Raw genomic sequence first — 19226 nt, 5'->3', positions numbered from 1 at the left:
CAAAAGCCCACACTCATCTCATCATCTCAGCCATCTTGTCCTCTGATCCAGCTCTAGGAGGAGCTGGTCTTTCAGAAACACATCTTAGACACAGGCCACCTTGGCCCTTGGCCTCACCTGGGGCCTGTCCCCTCCATCCCCTCATCCTCCCAACACCACCACCTCTTACCCAAACCCCTGCTTTCATCTGGCCTCTCCCAACACTCCCCAGCCCAGGCCTCAATGCTTTAGTGTGACATCTAGAGCCTTTCCTAATTCCTATCCTCACCCTGGCTGACTCTGAGATTCAGCCATGCACCCATCTCCTTACTCTGTGTTCACTTCCCTACCCTGGAAGGCTTTATCCAGGGTGTACTGGGTGGTGATGTTGTGAGCAGACCCTAGAACCAAGCTGCCGGAGTGCAAACCCATGGGCAAGGATAACCTCACTATGCCGACTTTCTCTGTCTGTAAAATGGGGACTTCAATAAAACTCACTTCATAGGATCGCTGTGGTCAATAAATGCAGCAAGGTGTGGAAAGCAATGCCCACAGCAGCGAGGACATAGTTGGTGGTCAACAAATGTTCCACACCTTCTTCCATGGCCACCTTTCAAAAATAGCTGACACACAACAGTAGGCATCCAAGGCTAGCCAGTTAGCGCTGGTGTCCTCCCGCAGCTCCCGCTCTCCTTTCTGGGCGTTGGAAGTGTATGGTATCATGAACAGATACTAGTAATTAGCCATGCCAACGAAAATAAAGAGGAATAGTTTCAAGAAATCTAGACAGAAACTTAGCATGATATTGCAGTTCTATTTTGGCATAGGAACTGGCGGTTCTGACAGTGGAGTCATTTGATGATCCCTCTGAACTGCCTAACGAGGAGTGTGATGTCACGAGGGTGATCAGAGGAGAAGGACCAGGACAAAAACAGTCGCTGGGGTGAGCCAGTGTGGAGATGCTGGACAACTGTGCCCCCCACCCACTGCCCAGGTGCACAGATGAACCGGAACACAAGCAAACTCTGAGTCGGGAAGACAGTCCCAGGAGCCTAACGTGGGATCTAATGTGACAGGTGTGGGTTTTGATGAGCAAAGCAGTTGAGTATCCTGACCTAAGTGCTGCATTTCCAGGGTCACACCCTCACTGCTGTGTACTTCATAGTGAAAGAGAACACCTTTCTCTCTCAGCCCTGACACCCTTCAAGCCACTGCCCTTTGTCTTTTCCCAAATGTTCCGCCTCCCCAGGAAAGGCTATCTGGGTTAAGGGTCTACACATTGGCTCCCCTTGTTCACTCCTCAGGTTGCTGCAACCTGGCTCTGGTTCCCGGTCCCCCTCTCCCCTAAGAATGTCATCATACTGGTACATGACACGCACAAAAAGCTGGAGAATGCGAAAAGCATGACACTGCAGCCACCTGAGTCCCCTGGCAACAGCAGCCTCACTGGCCTCTGGCCTCACCTCTGAGTCTCCCGGCAGGCCCTCAGTGCCAGAGACAGAACCCTCATACTGTCTCTCTAGCTCTTGCATTAGGCTCTGCCCATCTTGATTCGGCCTTGGGTTCCCAACCCATTCGTGGTATCCACGGTGGTTACCTTCATCCTATTTCCACTCTTCTCCCAAACACTTCTACCCCAGCCAGGGCCCTAGGCTCCAGAGCCCCAGACCCCACTCCCACCAGACCCTAGAGCTTGACAATACTGATGACACCCACCTCCCTATCTCCAGTGGGGACCCTGGAAGAACTCAAGGACTTTCATATACACCTGCCCGCTGTGGGTGGCCACTGGCCTTATTTTCCCTACACTTATCCCTCCCTCACTGTTACGGCTGAATTTTGTCCCTCCAAAATTGTTGATTGTGTCCTGCTTTGTCCCTCTACTATATTGAATACGGTGATTTCTAGCCCCTTAGAATTTGTAACTGTTTTCAGAGATAAGGTCTCTAAAGAAGTGATTAAATGCCAATGAGGCTGTTAAGGTGGGTCCTAATGCAATCTGCCTGGTGTACTTACAAGGAGATTAGGACACGCAAAGGGACCCCGGGGGACACACGCACAGGGTGACAGAGAGATATGGTCATGTGCAAGCACGGGAGAGAGGGCTCAGAGGGAACCAACCCTGCGGACACCTTGATCTTGGACAGCTAACCTCCAGAACTATTGAGAAAACATGGTTCTGTTGTTTAAGCCACCAGCCTGTGGTATCTCGTTAGGGCAGGCTGGGCAGACTAGTGCACCCACCTTCACTAATGACACCAACTTAGACTCCGGAGAACTGGACTCCTCCCCTGACCTCACAGTTGACCCCGTCTTTCCTCTCCCCTTCCCACTTGCCTTGAGTCTCTCCCTATCCCATCCACCCGCCTGTCATCATCTGGGTGAGGGTTAGCAGCCCCCCAAGACTGCTGAATAAAAAGACCAGCTACCGCACTGGGCCAGGGAGCACAGCATGATGGTGGGCACGCTGCAGCCAGAGCCTGACCCCCGGCGACAAAGGGATACCAACAAGTGGGGCAGGGACCAGACAGTAACGAGGCGACAAGAGCAGGTGGTGAAAGGCTCTGGATGCCAGGCCACCTTCTGGAGTTTTCGGGGCTGTTTGTGGAGATCACATGGAAACACACAGGAAGATGGAGGGTGCTGTATGAACATGAGATGTGGGGTGATCAGCTCCAAGCCCAGCTCTCTGAACTGCGCAAAGTGCTAAAATCAGATGACCTGTTCCAGGCCTCTGTGAGCCCCCTCGACTGAGATGCCGGCAGCCCTCTGTCTCCTCCCCTCTCCTCTTTCTTCCCAGGAGGCCTGGGCAGGGTTTGATGCAACGGCTGGTGAAGGGCTTAGGCTGCCTCCCACATTCCTCTAGGATGGGCTCCGAGGTGGAAAGGGTTTGGGTGTTTTTATCTCTATTTCACTCATTTCAGTTCTTGGTAATAGGTTTCCATCTCCTCTAGTCCTTTTCAGAAACAGAGAGGGTATTTATGTTGAAATAAATCACTCAAGGCTCCCCTGCTGATGCAGGTCAAATGCTTTAGAGGACGTGGGGAAGCGTCAGGAGTGCCTCCTACCTGCGATGTCACAGAGTTCCGCATCCGAGGCATTCGCCAGGGCCTCCTCCAGCTCTGGCTCCAGTGTCACACTTTCCAGCACGGGGTCCATCGGCTTCTGCTTGGGGACCCAGACCTTTCCTGAAAACACATGAGATGCTTGTTACACACAGCGCCACTGCACTAGGGCAGCCTCTGGCGATGACCCCAGGTGGACCGTCCAGAGTCCTGTGGATCCCTCCATGCCAAGATGCCCTTAAAGCTTCTCTCTCTGGGGACCCAGTGCCAAACTGGCTCAGAGAAAGGGAATCAGAGATCTCCAACAAAGCACCCCTTATGTTTAAAAAGAAGAACTTTAGAACTTGGTCAGAGGAGACTGCTCACTATTGAAAACGCTGGTCATTAATTTTAACAATCAGTAAGTAGAAAAAAATGCAAAAGAAAAATATAATCGAATGCCAGGGTCTGGAATGCTCTAAACAAGGGTTCTGGTATGAGAGAAAAACTTAGAAACATTTCTAAAACAAATACATACACTCAGATTAGTAAAAGACGAATAGGGAGAAACTTGGGACACTATATTTTTAAAGTGTCAGACTCATAACTGAATGAGAGAGCAAAGAGGCACACACGGGGATGGTTGGCGGCTACAGAGTGCACCAAGATGGCCTTTTGAAGAAATTATGGGGCATCCACACAATGGCGATCCTGCAAAAGGATGATGGAGAGCTCTACTCACTAAGGAAGGAAAATGCCCAAGACAACATGTGTGAAAAAGTGAGAGGTTAACAGGCAGGAAGGCCAGGGGTCTCCAAATGGAGGAAATAGGCTGCAAGTGTCTCTTAAAATTCTGTGTTGCTATGATGACACCTGGTTCCACCTGAACTTAACTTTTCTCAAACCTTGAGCTAACCAATGCGTTTTTCTTCCGGAAATGTTTTCCTTAAGCTATGTTAATGAAAACTATGTATTTGCCTTTCTTCAAAATGGTTCCACCTAAGACTAACTTTTGGCCGACAATAGCTCAAAAAACCTGTACTCACATCAATTGTTTTATGGCTGAGGGATGACACACCATGTGCCATCCTACCTCAAATCTGCACATTGTGGGACAGGGGCCTGGTGAAACTCTGTCAGCCTTGAGGTGTCTTTCTTATCTGATTAATAACTTTCTAACAGACATAAAACAGCTTGCTAACACTAGCAAGGGGGGCACTCTCCGTCCCCCTTCTGATGTCTATGTCAGAAGCTTTCTCTGTCCCTTTTCATACTTTAATAAAACTCTGCTACACAAAAGTTCTTGAGTGATCAAGCCTGGTCCCTGGTCCCGAAGCTAAATCTTCTTCTTCAGAGATCAATAATCCAACACCGTTCACTGTAAGCTATCAAAAGCAAGCTTACAGAATAGCATAAATTATTTAATTCCGGTTATGAAAAATTCCATGCATGCATGCCAAATTGCTCAGTTGTGTCTGACTCTGTGTGACCCTATGTACCCAGCAGGCTCCTCTGTCCATGGGATTCTGCACGCAAGAATACTGGAGTGGGTTGCCATGCAAGCCTCAAGAAGATCTTCCCGACCCAGGGATTGAACCTGCGGCTCTTATGTCTCCTGCATTGGCAGGCAGGTTCTTTACCACTAGTGCGACCTGGGAAGCCTGAAAAATTGCATACACACACACACACACACACACACATATCTTTATTCATGCAACATGTTTATTGAGTTGCAATCAACCCTGAATATTTATTGGAAGGACTGATGCTGAAGCTGAAGCTCCAATACTTTGGCCACCAGATGTGAAGAGCTGACTCAGTGGAAAAACTCTGATGCTGGGAAAGACTGAGGGCAAGAGGAGAAGGGGGAGACAGAGGATGAGATGGTTGGATGGCATCACTGACTCAATGGACATGAGTTTGAGCAAACTCCTGGAGATAGTGAAAGACAGGGAAGCCTTGCATGCTGCAGTTCATGGGGTTGCAAAAAGTCGGACACAACTTAGCGACTGAACAACAATTAACAATTTATTGAGTCCTTCCTATGTTCTAGGTACTTTTCTTGGCACTAGGTGGACAGCAGGGAATAGTTTACAGTTTAGTGAAAGAAGACAGGTAACAAGCAAACGTGTAAAGATATCAGACAGTACTAAGCATCACAAAGGAAAATAAAGCCAAGCAAAAGATTAGGAAGTTCCAGGCTGGGGTGTGGGTGAGGTGGACTCTGCTTTTCGGGGTAGGGTGGTCAGGGAAGATGATCTGTGAGCTGGAATCTAACAGAGTGGGGAAATGAGACCCTCAGATCAGTGGCAAGGCGAGGATGCCCACTCTCACTGCTCCTACCTGACTGTGTACATATAGTTCTAGTCAGAGTGAATGGACAAGAAATAAATGGTATCCAGACTGGAAAGGAAAAAAGTAAAATTATCTCTGTTCTCAGATGATATGATCTTATATGTAGAAAACCCTAAAGATTCCACACACACAAAAAAACAGGGTACAAGATTAACATAGAGATCTAAGTGGTATTTCTATACACCGGCAATGAAAAATCTTAAAGGAAAATTAGAAAAATAATTTCATCTACAATAGCATCCTAAAGAACAAAATACTTAGGAATAAATTTAACCAAGGAGGTGAAGGATTTGTACAATCTCCTGCATTGGCAGGCAGATTCTTTTACTGAGCTACTCAGAAAGCCCAGAAAACACTGCTGAAAAAAATTAAAGAAGACCTAAACAAGCAAAAAGGGATCCCAATTTCAAAGATTGGAAGGCAATATTAAAATGGTAATACTGCCCCAAACAACCCACAGATTCAAAGTCATCCTTACATCTTTTTTTTTTTTTTCAGAAATAGAAAAGCCAAACCTCAAATTCATGTGATTGTAAGGGACTCCAGTCAAAAATCTTGATAAAAACAAAGTTGGAGGTTTCAGACTTCCTGATTTGAAAACTTACTATAAGATTAAGCAATGTGGCACTAACATAAGTATAGACATACAACACAATGAGGTAGAATTGAGACTCCAGAAATAAACCCATACATCTTAAGCAAACTGACTTTTGATGAACTTGTCAAATCCATTGAATGGGGAAAAATAGTGTCTTCAAGAAATGGTGCTGGGACAACATCAATAGGCAAAAAGATAAAGCTGGATCTCTCTCTCACACCATATACAAAAAACCAACTGGAAACAGACCAATGACTTAAGTATAATAGTTAAAACTATAAAATTCTTAGAAGAACACATAAACATAAATCTTCATGACCTTAAATCTGGCAAAGTATTCCTAGATATGACAAAAAAGAATAAGCAACTAGAGAAAAATTGATCAATTGAATTTAAAATTTAAAACCTTTGTGCATCAAAGGACCTCATCAAGAAAGTAGAAAGACAACATATGGAAGAAGAAAAAATATTCAAAAATCATATATTTTTATAGGGTCTAGTATTCAGAATATATAAAGAACTTTAACAACTCAACTACCAAAAGAAAAACAACCTATTTAAAAATGAGCAAAGGGCTTATAGACATTTCTCCAAAGAGGATATACAATTGCCTCTTGGTATCTAAGGGGGATTGGGTGCTCAAGTCACTTATATAAAATGGCATAATATTTGCATATAACCTACACACATCCTCCTGTATACTTTAAATCGTCTCTAGATTATGTATACCTACTACAATGTAAATACTATGTAAATAGTTGCCAGTGTGAGACAAATTCAAGTTTTGCTTTTTTAAAATTTGTGGAATTTAAAAACATATTTCTGATTCATGGTTGGTTGAATCCATGAATACAGAACCTACAGATACGAAGGGTCAGTTGTACAGATGGGCAACAAGCACATGATAAGATGCTCAACAACACTGGTCATTAGGGAAATGCAAATCAGAATCAGAACGAGAGTCCTCTTCACAATCGTGATAATGACTATAACAAAAACCAAAAGTTAAAATGGAAACTAACAAGCGTTGGCAAGGATGTGGAGAAACTGACCCTCATATATTGCTGGTGGGAATGTGAAACGGTGCAGTTGCTTTGGAAAATAGTTTGGTAGTTCTTCAAAAAATTAAATGTAGAATTACATATGATCTAGCAATTTCACTCCTAGATATATACCCCAAAGAACGGAAAACAGTTACCCAAGCAAATACTTATACAGGAATGCTCATAGCAGCACTAATCACAATAGCCAAAAACTACCAAAATGTTTATCAATGGATAAATGGACAGACTGTGGAATATCATTCAGGAATAAAAGGGAATGAATGAGTCTTGAAAACAATATTCTAAGTGAAAGAAGCCAGACACACAAAGTCACATATTATATGATATAATTTAGAGGAGATATCCAGAATAGGTAAATCTATAGAAACAGACTGGTGATAGCCAGGGGTGGGGGACAGGGGGGCATGGAGAGTAACTGCTTATTGGGTACAGGGTTTTATTTTGGATGAAAATGTTTTAGATCTAGATAGAGATGGTAGTCACACAACATTGTGTATATACTAAATGCTACTGAATTGTTCACTTTAAAATAGTTAATGTTATGTGAATTTAATTAAAAAAAAAAACAAAACAAAACTGCTCACTTTGGCTATTGATTGAGAATAACCTGAAATGGGGCCAGGATGGAAGCCAAGAGATGGTTGATGGTTAAGAGTCTCCTGCAAAAGTCTGGATGACAGATGATAGTGACTTGGACCACAGATGAAGAGGGATGGGAAGTGCAAAGAGAAATGTCCACAAGGATATTCACTAACATAGGACCAGGGGGCCATCTCTCAGTGGAAAGAATTACTTTATTACTTAAAATGTTTACAGCAAAGATCAGTTACCTATATAAGCAGAACAGGCAAGAAATCATCTGGGAGAAAATGTATAATAACTTTCACCAGAGGTGGATCTGGAAAAGGGCAAAAATGGCGGAAAAGAAAACAAACTGTGAAAGTGGCTGATGCAGTGACTAGGATGAACATTCAGTAAATATTTAAGACATAGTTTACTATACTACTGTAGCAGGTGTCTCCATAGAGGTGGTGACTCAGATATTACAAGACTCAGACTTCTTCCCTTCCTTCATCTTACTAGTTGGGATACGGCTATGATGACTGGAGCTTCAGCAGCAAAAAGAACCATGAGGACAAAGATGTATTGCAAGGATGGAAAAATGAAAAACTGGAAAAGCTCTTGATTCCTAACCCCAAGAAAGATGTCTTACCAACCTTGGAATGCCTAACCCTGCAGCTCTACTAAGTAAAAGAAAACTAAATTCTCGTCTTAAGTCTCTTTCATTTCACTTGTTTCTTTAGCACATGCAGCCAAACCTGCGTAATGAAAATACCCTGCTTGGAACTTTGTTCTGATTCCCCCACTTGAATGAGAGTGAAGGAAAATCCAAATTCCTCAAGATTTTGCACCAGTTTATGGCCCCTACTACATCCTGCCAGATCTTGTAGTGACTGATATGCTATTTCCCCTCAGCCCAGGCTCCCTCTAGGCCCAGTGTGGGGCAGGTGCTCAGCAGGGCTGGGCTGAATGGCCCTGAGTCTGCCTTTTACAGCTGGAATGTCTCCTTCCACACTCTCTCTGTTGAGACCTGTGCTTATTCATTATACATGGACTCCAACAATCATCATGTAAATATTTTATGATGATGCTGATGCTGGTGGTGATGATGTTAGTGATGATAAACCTTTTAGGCTTGTCATCGTTGTGAAAATAGAATAAATTATAGCTACCCTCCTTGGGTCAGCCTGGCCTTTGATGAAGGCACTCAGGCTCTGGGAGTCTGGAGAGCTGTTCCTGGCTCAAGGCCAGGTCAGCATTCTGTGAAGGGGCAGCAAGATTGGTTGGTGTGCCGCCCAGATTCCCTCCCCATCCCCCATCTCATCTCCAGATCCTCCCCAGGGAGGGGGAGGGCTACACAAGGGAGCAGATGGCAGTAATGACTCACCAACTGTCCACCCAGACCTGCTCTTGACTCTCACAGCCTTGCTTTCCCCAGTTTTCAGATGTGTAGATGGGCTAGCGGGAGTTTTAAGACCTCTCGAAATCCAGAGATTTTTTAAAATCTTTACCTGCTGCACCTGAAATCACTCCTCAAGGCACAAGCACCTTGCTTAAAATCAGCTTGCACCTATACTCTCAGCCGGGCACACCTAGGCTTTATGGTACAGGCTCCCTTCCCCTGCCTCCCACTCCAGGATGCCTCAGATCACACAATTTTTCCAAATTTTTCCAGATATCTCTGGGCTTTCCTGACCTTCCAGGTTTTTGGTAAAATCTGGACAGCTCCAACTGCAAGCGCTGGATGGCTTGACATCCTCCCTGCAATGCCCACCCCTCCCTGCCCTTTCATTTTATTATTTATCAGGCAGTTACTCTGTGTACTGGATTTGCTAACACAACAGGGCATGCCTGCTCAGTTGCTCAGTTGACATAGGGACAAAGCCACAGACAGGGACCCTTGGCGCACCATGCTGACATCCTTGGGGGGATGAGAACGGAAGAGGCAGAAAGTAAAGAATTACCCAATTAATTAATTAGAATGAATGCTTTCATTCAACAACTATTTACTGGGTGCCTACAATGTGCTAGGGTTTATGAGGTACAGGAATATAATAATGAACTAGACAGATGTGGTACCAGTACCCATCGAGCTTATATTCTAAGGAAAAAGTCTACAAGATCCATTATGCATGTAATCAATTTGAACGTATTACTTTTCACTTTCAGGCATTGGAGAAGGAAATGGCAACCCACTCCAGTGTTCTTGCCTGGAGAATCCCAGGGACGGGGGAGCATGGTGGGCTGCCGTCTATGGGGTTGCACAGAGTCGGACACGACTGAAGCGACTTAGCAGTAGCAGCAGCATTCATTCAACACGTCTCTCTTGAGCCCTGCTGGGTGCTGCGGGAACTGTGTGAGCAAAAGTGTCTGAGTGCCTACCTCATGGAGCTTACAGGCCAGTGTGAATAAATTGTTCTGAAGAACACACAAAGGCTTCTGAGATGGAGACTAACCGAGGGGGAGTTGAATGGATGGAATGTGCTAACCAGTGGGGACAGGAAAGGCTTTCCTGAAAAAGGAGACAGTACAGTTGAGACTAAGAGGGTAATAATAGCTGATACTGATATTGCATTCATGATGGGCCAGGTGCTGTGCTAAGTGCTTTAACTCGATCTTCAGAACACCCTCAGGAGGCTGGTAATAATATTCTTTTCATCACCCCCATTTCACAAATGAGGAAATGGAGGCACAGCAGGTTTAAAAATGTACTTGAGGGAATTCCCTGGCAGTCCAGTGGTTAAGACTCTGAGCTTCCACCACAGGGGGTGCAGGTTCCATCCCTGGTCAGGGACTAATAAGATACCACAAGGCTTGCAGTGCGGCCAACAAACAAATGTACTCAAGTTCACACAGCTAGTAAGGGGTAGTGCCAAGATTGCAGCCAGAGTAGATGCAGCTCCAATCTGTGCTTCTAACCATCACATCTCTTACAGAAGAGGGGAGCCAGCCCTGAAGACAGCATGGAGCCAGACAGAGGACCTGCATTCCAGGCGGAAGGCATCTGGCAAGGGTCCTAAGGTGGAAAAGAGCTGGGAGTGTCTGGGGAACATAAAGAGGCCTGAGGGGGCAGCAGGGCAGTGAGCAAGGATGAGCACAATCCCAGAGGACAGGAGGAGGGTTTGGAGTGTAAGGGAAGTTCTGGAAGGGTTGGGTAGTCGGGGTGCCTCTCTGTTCCCCGATTCTAGATGGTGTGCCTTAGGCTGGGGCAGAGAGTCATGGGGGGACAGATGAAGGAAGGGAAGCTGCAGCTGCCAGAGAGAGGGGCTGTGGGAAAAGAGCAGGGACAGTTAGGGTAGGCAGAGGGTATCTCTTGTTTCTGGTTGGAGGGCACAGGCTTTGCCTGGGCCTCATGTCCTGATATCATTTTAATAGTTCCTTCTCTCCCTTTCAACTGTATCAGGTTTGGATGAAGAGTAATCAGGACACCCTAGTTAGAGGGGACTTAAGGGGAAGTGTTGCAGGCCTGGTTGAGCCCCAAACTTCACTAAATCTACCTCACACATTGATGCTTTTGGAGCTGGGCTGTAACTCTGGGCCAGGCAGGGATGAAGGCAAGGCGGCCCGGTCACATCTGGCCCGACACGGGGCCTGGCTGACAGCTGGCACTCAGTGATGCATGGAGGGGTGACGTACTCAAAAGCACAACATCGTCCAGTACCTCGCTTCTCCCCTGTGTAGGGGACCAGATCTTCTCGGTCCTTAAACTCCTTTGCTTGCTTTTCCAAGTGATCCAAGAGCTCCTCCCTTCTAAAGGGGCCTGTGGGCGCCTTGGTGGTCTGATCCTTCTGCCTCAGGCCCGCGGGCAGCAGTGCATTCTACAGTGGTGGTTGCGGGGCAGGTGCACAGAGAGAGAGAGAGAGGGAGAGAAAGAGAGAGAGCAGTCAGCTGCCGAAGACTCGCATTTCTCCAGAAACTCCTCACTGAACCACGGGAGCTCCATCTAAGTTGTTCATTCACAGGTAAAGAAACTAACACCCTGGGAGGGGCAGGGACTCGCCAAGGTCACGGAGAGACACATGAGGTCACAGCAGACAGGGGCGAGCTCGGCTTGGACTCAGGTCTCTTAACCAAACCCGTTCCCAGTCTGGAACATTCTATAAAGGCATGAGGGTGAGGGTCAGCTGACCAGGAGCCAGGCACAGCAGGGGGCTGCCAGAGCATCTGCTGGGGGGGGAAATAGGATATTAGGGTTTGGATGCATGAGGGTATTTCCAGCCGCTGTGTGGAAAGTAGCTGGGGAGAGAAGCAGCCTGGAGGGGCAGACTGAGTTAGGGCCTTGGATGCAGAATCAGGCAGGAAGAGGCAGGCCCTCAAAAACAAGCAGAGAAAGCTGGGCAGGATGGCGGAAGGGCCAGGCAGGCTGTCGGCTGCAGGCCCCAGCTGGCCCTACCCGCTGCTTCCTACCCCCCTGACCGTTGTGCTCATACACGCTGGCTGTTAAATATTTTGAACGTTGCCCTTGGAGATGGGTCTCTCAAGAAAGATATCGTCAACCAATCCCCGTGATTTCTTCTTCAAACATGGGCAGGCTTCTAGGTGTGGGCTCACTACAAAAGCAGGCTCCTAATGAGGGTGGATTTGAATCACACGGGTTTCACTTTAACTCAGTAACGCAGAGATTCAGACACTCATGGTTGGAAAGGATGCTCAGAGATCAGCCAGTGCACACGCACTCCCTTCAGGAGGAAACTGAGGCCAAGGGCAGAGAAAGACTTGCGCAAATCTAGAACTCAAATCAGGCTCCTTCTTCAGACTTGAGGGAAGAGGGAAATCTTCTGGTCATATCAGTGCTCTCCCCCACCCCCTTTCATTCAGGGCGGTCGGGAGGATCCCAGGAAGGGTGATGTGAGCAGTCTCACCTCACTTCCTGCTGCACTCCCACACTGGACAAATCAGAGAGCCATTCAATCTCCCATCTATGTACCATTCAATAAGAACATGCATCTCTTCAGTCACCCACTCACACTCCAGATCCTTTCCTAAATGCCCCCTCTGAGAGGAGAATGCTGTCAGGTACATGAAGAGAGCTCTGGGCCTGGCACGTGGAGGGATAAAGCTTGGGAGGGAAATACTACTGTTTGGCTGCAGTTTGATATTTTTTTTTACAGGATAGTTTACCACTGTGCCGTTTCCATAAGAGCACAGTGGGTGCGAGATCAGGACACTGAGTGTGAGCCCAACTCTGGGAGAATCGAGGTGAGCAGGGCCTGGCGCAGACATCAGTATCAGTATATACCAGGGCTCAGAGAGTGGGGCTGGTGTCCACACAAATGGACTTAGGCCACAAGTCAGAAGGGACATCTGGGAATTGGAGAGGACATTATGAAAGAGTGGCCAGTAGGTAGAAAACTGAGCCTTGATTGGTTTGTGGGTGACCGCCAAGAACGTAAGTGGTGGCACAGATACCCCAGCTTTCCCTAAGCAGCAGTCCTCAGACACTTTCCATGTGATGATGGTCCATGGATGAGCCATGTCCCAGGTGAGACGAGACTTCCTGTGGCTACCTGTGTGTGTCCACTCAGAGTAACAACATCTACTATAGCTCAGCTGAGTGAGGGGACAGCCTACCTGTCCTGCAAATGTCCATCTGCGATTACCCGTGATGAGCAATCAAATTCTTTGTGACATGCTGGCACCTCACAGTTGACCCCATCCCAGGCTTAATTCCTTACTCACTTGGAGTAACTATATCTCCAGCACTGTGATCTTGGGCAAGTCAGCTAACCTCATTGTTCCTCCATTTCCACAGTTGTAAAACATGAATAATAACAGTCACTCTCTCAAAACTGTTGAGAACACTCAATCAGATAAAGCAGAAGTGCTTAGCACACAGTGCCTGACACAGTGAGCGCACAAATTATTGCTCATTATTGTTGCTGCTCTATGATCAGATAAAACACATTTTGCCAGGAGGTAGGCTACCCAAATATGTAGGTTGGACAGGGGATGTGTTATCCAAATATGTCTTAGAATTCAAAAAATGAATATATACAAATATAAAATGAATTAAGCATGTAAAGCAAGTGGTTCCCAATGACCCCCACAAGGGAAGACCTGACAGATTCTCGTTACCATAAAGGATTTTGATGGTGGTGAGGTGCTGGGGTGCATTCTAGCCTCCGAAAGGATCAGTATTGTGGTGCTAAAAACCCACGAGGTTGTAACTGAGGGGAAAGGGGTTTGCAAACTTACATCTCTTTTTGAATATATCTGATAGAGGCCAGTGATTTGAAGTAGAGTTTTTTCAAAATTTTGTTTTTTGGTATCTACATGAGATAATGGATGTTCACTAAACTTGTGGTCTGGAGAAGGCGATGGCACCCCACTCCAGTACTCTTGCCTGGAAAATCCCATGGATGGGGGAGCCTGGTTGGCTGCGGTCCATGGGGTCGAGAAGAGTTGGACACGACTGAGTGACTTCACTTTGACTTTTCACTTTCATGCATTGGAGAAGGAAATGGCAACCCACTCCAGTGTTCTTGCCTGGAGAATCCCAGGGACGGAGGAGCCTAGTGGGCTGCCATCTATGGGGTCACACAGAGTTGGACACGACTAAAGTGACTTAGCAGCAGCAAACTTGTGGTCATCATTTCATGATGTACGTAAGTCAAGTCATTATGCTGTACACCTTAAACTTCTATACTGCTGTATGTCAATTATATCTCAATAAAACTGGGATGGGGAAAGTAGGGTTTTCAACCTCGGCACAAGAGAGATTTGGGGCTGGATGGTTCCTTGTCATGGGAGCTGTTATATGCATTCTTGGCTGCTTAGCAGCATCTCTGTCCTCTGCCTAACAGATGCCACCAGCACTTCTCCGGATTGTGACAACCAAAATATCTCCAAACATCCCCAGATGTCTCCTGGGGGGGGCAAAATCACCCCTGAGTAAGAACCACTGTGTTAAAACTGAAACCCATATCATTATAATACGGGAGTAAAGATGTTTTTCATGTGTTTTAAAAATATTACGTATGTGGCATGTTAAAATGTAGTTTTATTTATCTTCATTGAAAGCAGCTGATTTTTAAAAAACAAAAACATGACAGGCTTTTTCTAATGATTCTCTGCTTACTGAATCTTTAAAGTAAGTACTGAGAGTATTAGTCTTGTTAGGAGTTTATTTTCATTCCATTAAATGGTACGTTTAGTGAAATATAACATGATTTTCAACTAAAACCATAGCCAGTTGCATATTTTTAAACTCTTGATTATTTATCATTTTAACTTGTTTTCAAAAACAGCATATGATAGAAAAAACAGCATATGAACTCACCTGATATACAAAAATTAACTCAAAATAAATCAAAGACCTAAATGTAAGAGCTAAAGCTATAAAACTTTTGAAAGAAAACAGGCATAAATCTCTGTGACCTGGATTAAGCAGTGGTTTCTTAGATATGATTCTGAAACAATAAGCAACAAAAGAAAAAATAAATTTGACTTCACCAAAATTGAACATGTTTGTGCTTCTAAGGAAACTAAGAAGTAAAAAGACAATCCACAGTTTGGTAGAAAGTTATTACAAGTCATATATCTGAGAATGATCTAGTATGCAGAATACATAAAGATCTCTTAACTTAAAATATAAGACAAATAACAGAATTTAAAAGTGGGCCACAGATCTGAATAGACATTTCTTCAAAGAAGATATAAAAAATTAACACATGAAAAGCTTCTCAACATCATTAACTAACAAGAAAACACAAATCAAACCCAGAATGAGCTATTACACTTCACACCCTTTTACCCATAAAAAAGACGGGTAAAAACAAGTGTTGGTGAGACTGTGAAGACATTGAAACATCCATACACTGTGGTTCAGTTCAGTTCAGTCGCTCAGTCGTGTCCGACTCTTTGCGACCCCATGAATCGCAGCACTCCAGGCCTCCCTGTCCATCACCAACTCCCAGAGTTCATTCAAACTCATGTCCATCGAGTCAGTGATGCCATCTAGCCATCTCATCCTCTGTCGTGCCCTTCTCCTCCTGCCCCCAATCCCTCCCAGCATCAGTCTTTTCCAATGAGTCAACTCTTCGCGTGAGGTGGCCAAAGTACTGGAGTTTCAGCTTTAGCATCATTCCTTCCAACAAAGGGAAATGTAAAAAGTGCATCCCCTTTGGAAAACAGTCTGGCAGTTTCTCAACAGATTAAAAACAGAGTTATCATATGAGATAGCAGTTCCACTTCTAGGTAAACCCAAGAGAAATAAAAGAATATGTTCATACAAAAACTTATACATGAATGTTCATAGTAACCTTTGTTATAGTAGCCCCAAAGTAGAAACAAGTCAAATCTCTATCAATGATGAGTGGATAAAGAAATGTGGTATATCCCTACAACAGAATACTGTTTTGCAATAAAGAGAAACGAAGTGCTGGTGCATGCTACATCACAGGTGAAACCTTGAAAACGTCATACTTAGTGAAAGAAGCCAGTAGTAACAAAGGACTACATAGTGTCTGATTCCACTTATATGCAGTGTCCAGAGCATCAAATCTATAGAGACAGAAAGTAGATTAATGGTTGCCTAGAGATGAGGAAGTGAAGTGAATGTTGTTCAGTCATGTCCAACTCTTTGCAACCCTATGAACTATACAGTCCATAGTATTCTCCAGGCTAGAATACTAGAGTGGGTAGCCTTTCCCTTCTCCAGGGATGGAACCCAGGTCTCCCACATTGCAGGCGGATTCTTTACCAGCTGAGCCACAAGAGAAGCTCAAGAATACTGGAGTGGGTAGCATATCCCTTCTCTAGCAGATCTCCCCGATCCAGGAACCGAACCTGCATTGCAAGTGGATTCTTTACCACCTGAGCTATCAAGGAAGCCCCAGAGCTGAAGAGGATGGTGAGAAATGCAAAATGACAGCTATCAGGAACAGGATTCTTTTTGAAATGAAAATGTTCTAAAATTGACTATGGTGATTGTTGTATATTTCTGTGAATATACTAAGAAACACTGAATTGTATACTTTAAATGAGTGAATTTTATGGCATGAGAATTATTATCTCAAAAAAAGGTGTTTTTTTTTTTTAATGTTATTGAGGGAAAAATTACAAAAATGGCCAATGAAATACATTAAGTGCCCATAGAATGCTAAGAACACAGGCTCTTTGTGTGTCAGTGGCCAAAAATGATGCTGAGACTGGGCAGGCTAGAGCTGGCCAGATTTAATGTGGCGTTTTGTTTTAAAGAGTGAGGAGCCATATTATGTAAACTGGTCATGGCGGCATTACATGGGTTAGAAAATATTGCCTTAGATCTCTTATAACTATCAGAACCTAAAACTGAGTCTCAGACCTAGCTATCCAATTGGTAAAGAAAGAGTTTCCACAACATTTTGTCATCACCTTTGACCAGGAGAATATTTGCTGAACATGTTCGTGTGGAAATGTATCTTTTCTTAAATTCCTTACTCATTTTACAAACACTTACAGGGTGAGTATTATAAAGCCAGGTAGTATGCTAAAACCCAGGGCCAGGACCCGACCAAGGACTCCGTAATCTGGAGTAACTGAGGAGACAGAAGGTAAACGGGGAAAGCAGGGTAAAAGGAGAGAAAAGTCTCAATTACAGCATGTATGCAAAACAATCAATTATTTTAGCTTTTAAGGTTAATCAAGATGCTAAAGTGGGGTCCACTTTACTGAATAGCAAAGAATAGTTGATAACTAGCCTCTACATTGCTGTAAAAGTCATAGCGTCCATGGTGCCTGCGGGTAAGTGGAAGCCTCTCACCTTTAAGGCCCTTAAGTCTCATTTCCCTATCTCACTGTCTGCACAGTGTAAATTTGCTGTGCATGTGCTTTCTTTACAGTTAGTTCAAAGGGAGGCAGCAGCCTGCTTCTCCAGGACGGATGTCACTTCTGCATGAGGGACTCCGTATCTGTATGCACACATCACATGTACACACATCTTCACTCCAAGACCAGTGGGTTAGGGTGAGATTTGCTTTGGGAGATAGCTTTGGGGTATATGACTCTGAGCATGCCTTCAAGGTCCTTACTTACAATTAGAAGTTTACTCATGTGAGGAGGGCAGTGGCTAATGTATGGGTGATCTCTTTGTTATCTCCAAACAGGAAAGTTGGTGGTGGTGTTTTTTTTTTTTTTTTTTAATTTGGCCAAGCCATGTGGCATGTGGGATCTTAGCTCCCGGACCAAGGGTCAAACCTGCATCCCTTGAATTGAAAGCAGAGTGTCTTAACCACTGGACTGCCAGGGCAGTCCCTAGTGTTGGTTTTAAGGAGGAAGAATTTCTAAGTACTCTTTGATCTTAGCCAAAATAGAAAATTATAGCTGTTATACACTTGGGAGCGAGGAGGACTGTGGCACACTGGAGATTTCAATGCCTCCACACTACCCAGCTCTAGCTAAGAACTGCCGTGGGTGGTGTTATTAGATCTGCTGATCTTTATGTGAGAGCTCTTGATTTTTAAATATTGACACATGATCCAAATATTTTAAAAACAATGTTCAGACCAAATAAAACACAGCTGCAGGCCAGTCTCAGCCCAGAGGCTGCCATTTTGCCACCTCTGATCTGAGTTCCTATCAGACTAAAATTCCAGATAGAGAAAGCCAAGACATTCATTTATCCCTCAAATGTTTACTGAATATCTTGCTCGTTTCAGGCTCTGGGCTAGAGGAAGAAAGAGGTAGATACATGTTGTTTTTTTTTTTAATGCAGAGGTTTAAAAAATTGTTTTTAATAATCATAAGAGGTAAAACTAAGGAATCTATTCCTATAGTTTCCTAGTTGTAGTTTTTTAAATGGCAATTTTCTTTTAAATGTTGTAAAATTTAAAAGTTGGATGTACAGCGTGATAGGTTAGCATCTTTGTTTAGTTTTCTCACCCACGCTCTGGAATCCAGCTGCCCAAAGGATGATGGAAACTTTGACAAATCCTCAACTGTGCTGTTAGGAGCTCTAACACCCTGTGAACAGGTGCAGTAAAGGCCAAATATTAAGTATCTGCACAATTATCACTGCTATAGATAGTTGGGGCTACATGAGGAGCTATCTCGGCTAGAACCACTGCAGATTGGTTAGCAGAGTGCATGTGGACAATGCACACACACACAGGCAACACATATGCGTGTGCATGCACACACACGTGCACACACAAGCATAATGTATTAAAAGGATCTCAGGTTGGCAGCTCAGAGCTGCAACGCCTGGAAGAGAGCCCCTGAGCCAACTCTCTCATCTTCAGTTGGGGAAACTGAGGCATGGGAAACTGAAGTCACTTGCCCAAAGTCACACACCTCGTTAGTCACACAGCCAGGAAGGCTGAGCTGATATATAGGTGACAGTGTACATAACTAGCATCTCAAGGATCCGTATGGCTGTCTTCAGACTGGTGGTTCAGCATATATACAATGTCTTTTAACCTGATTCTTCACAGCATGTCTCATGACACAAGGCAGGGCAAACCTGTCTCTCCTGGGCTTCTCCTTATCCTCCTTTTCTGCCTCACATTCAAGGAAGATGTTCCATTTCCCTGCTGTTGGGGGACACTGGGCATCCTGAGACAATGAATGAGTGATCACATCCCACAGGGGCTCTCAGATGGGGAGACACACACAAGTGTGAGCAGCTTCCTTCACCTGGGGCTTCTG

General features: G+C 44.8%; 1 protein-coding gene across 2 annotated transcripts in view; it reads right to left on the bottom strand.

Annotated features, from left to right (window-relative positions):
* The window catches only part of TMOD1 (tropomodulin 1), an 89001-nt gene that overhangs the window by 36689 nt on the left and 33086 nt on the right, over positions 1-19226 (bottom strand). For both annotated transcript variants that reach the window (XM_061425746.1, XM_061425747.1), the window contains exons 3-4: positions 11263-11419; positions 3048-3167 (exon numbers count right to left, since the gene is read on the bottom strand). In XM_061425746.1, coding sequence (XP_061281730.1) covers positions 3048-3167; positions 11263-11419 — 277 coding nt within the window. The remainder of the gene's footprint in view (positions 1-3047; positions 3168-11262; positions 11420-19226) is intronic.

This window comes from Bos javanicus, chromosome 8, assembly GCF_032452875.1.
Source record: "Bos javanicus breed banteng chromosome 8, ARS-OSU_banteng_1.0, whole genome shotgun sequence".
Classification (NCBI taxonomy): Eukaryota; Metazoa; Chordata; class Mammalia; order Artiodactyla; family Bovidae; genus Bos; species Bos javanicus.
The sequence above is the reverse complement of the archived record's forward strand: the minus strand, read 5'-3'. Positions and strand labels throughout refer to the sequence as shown.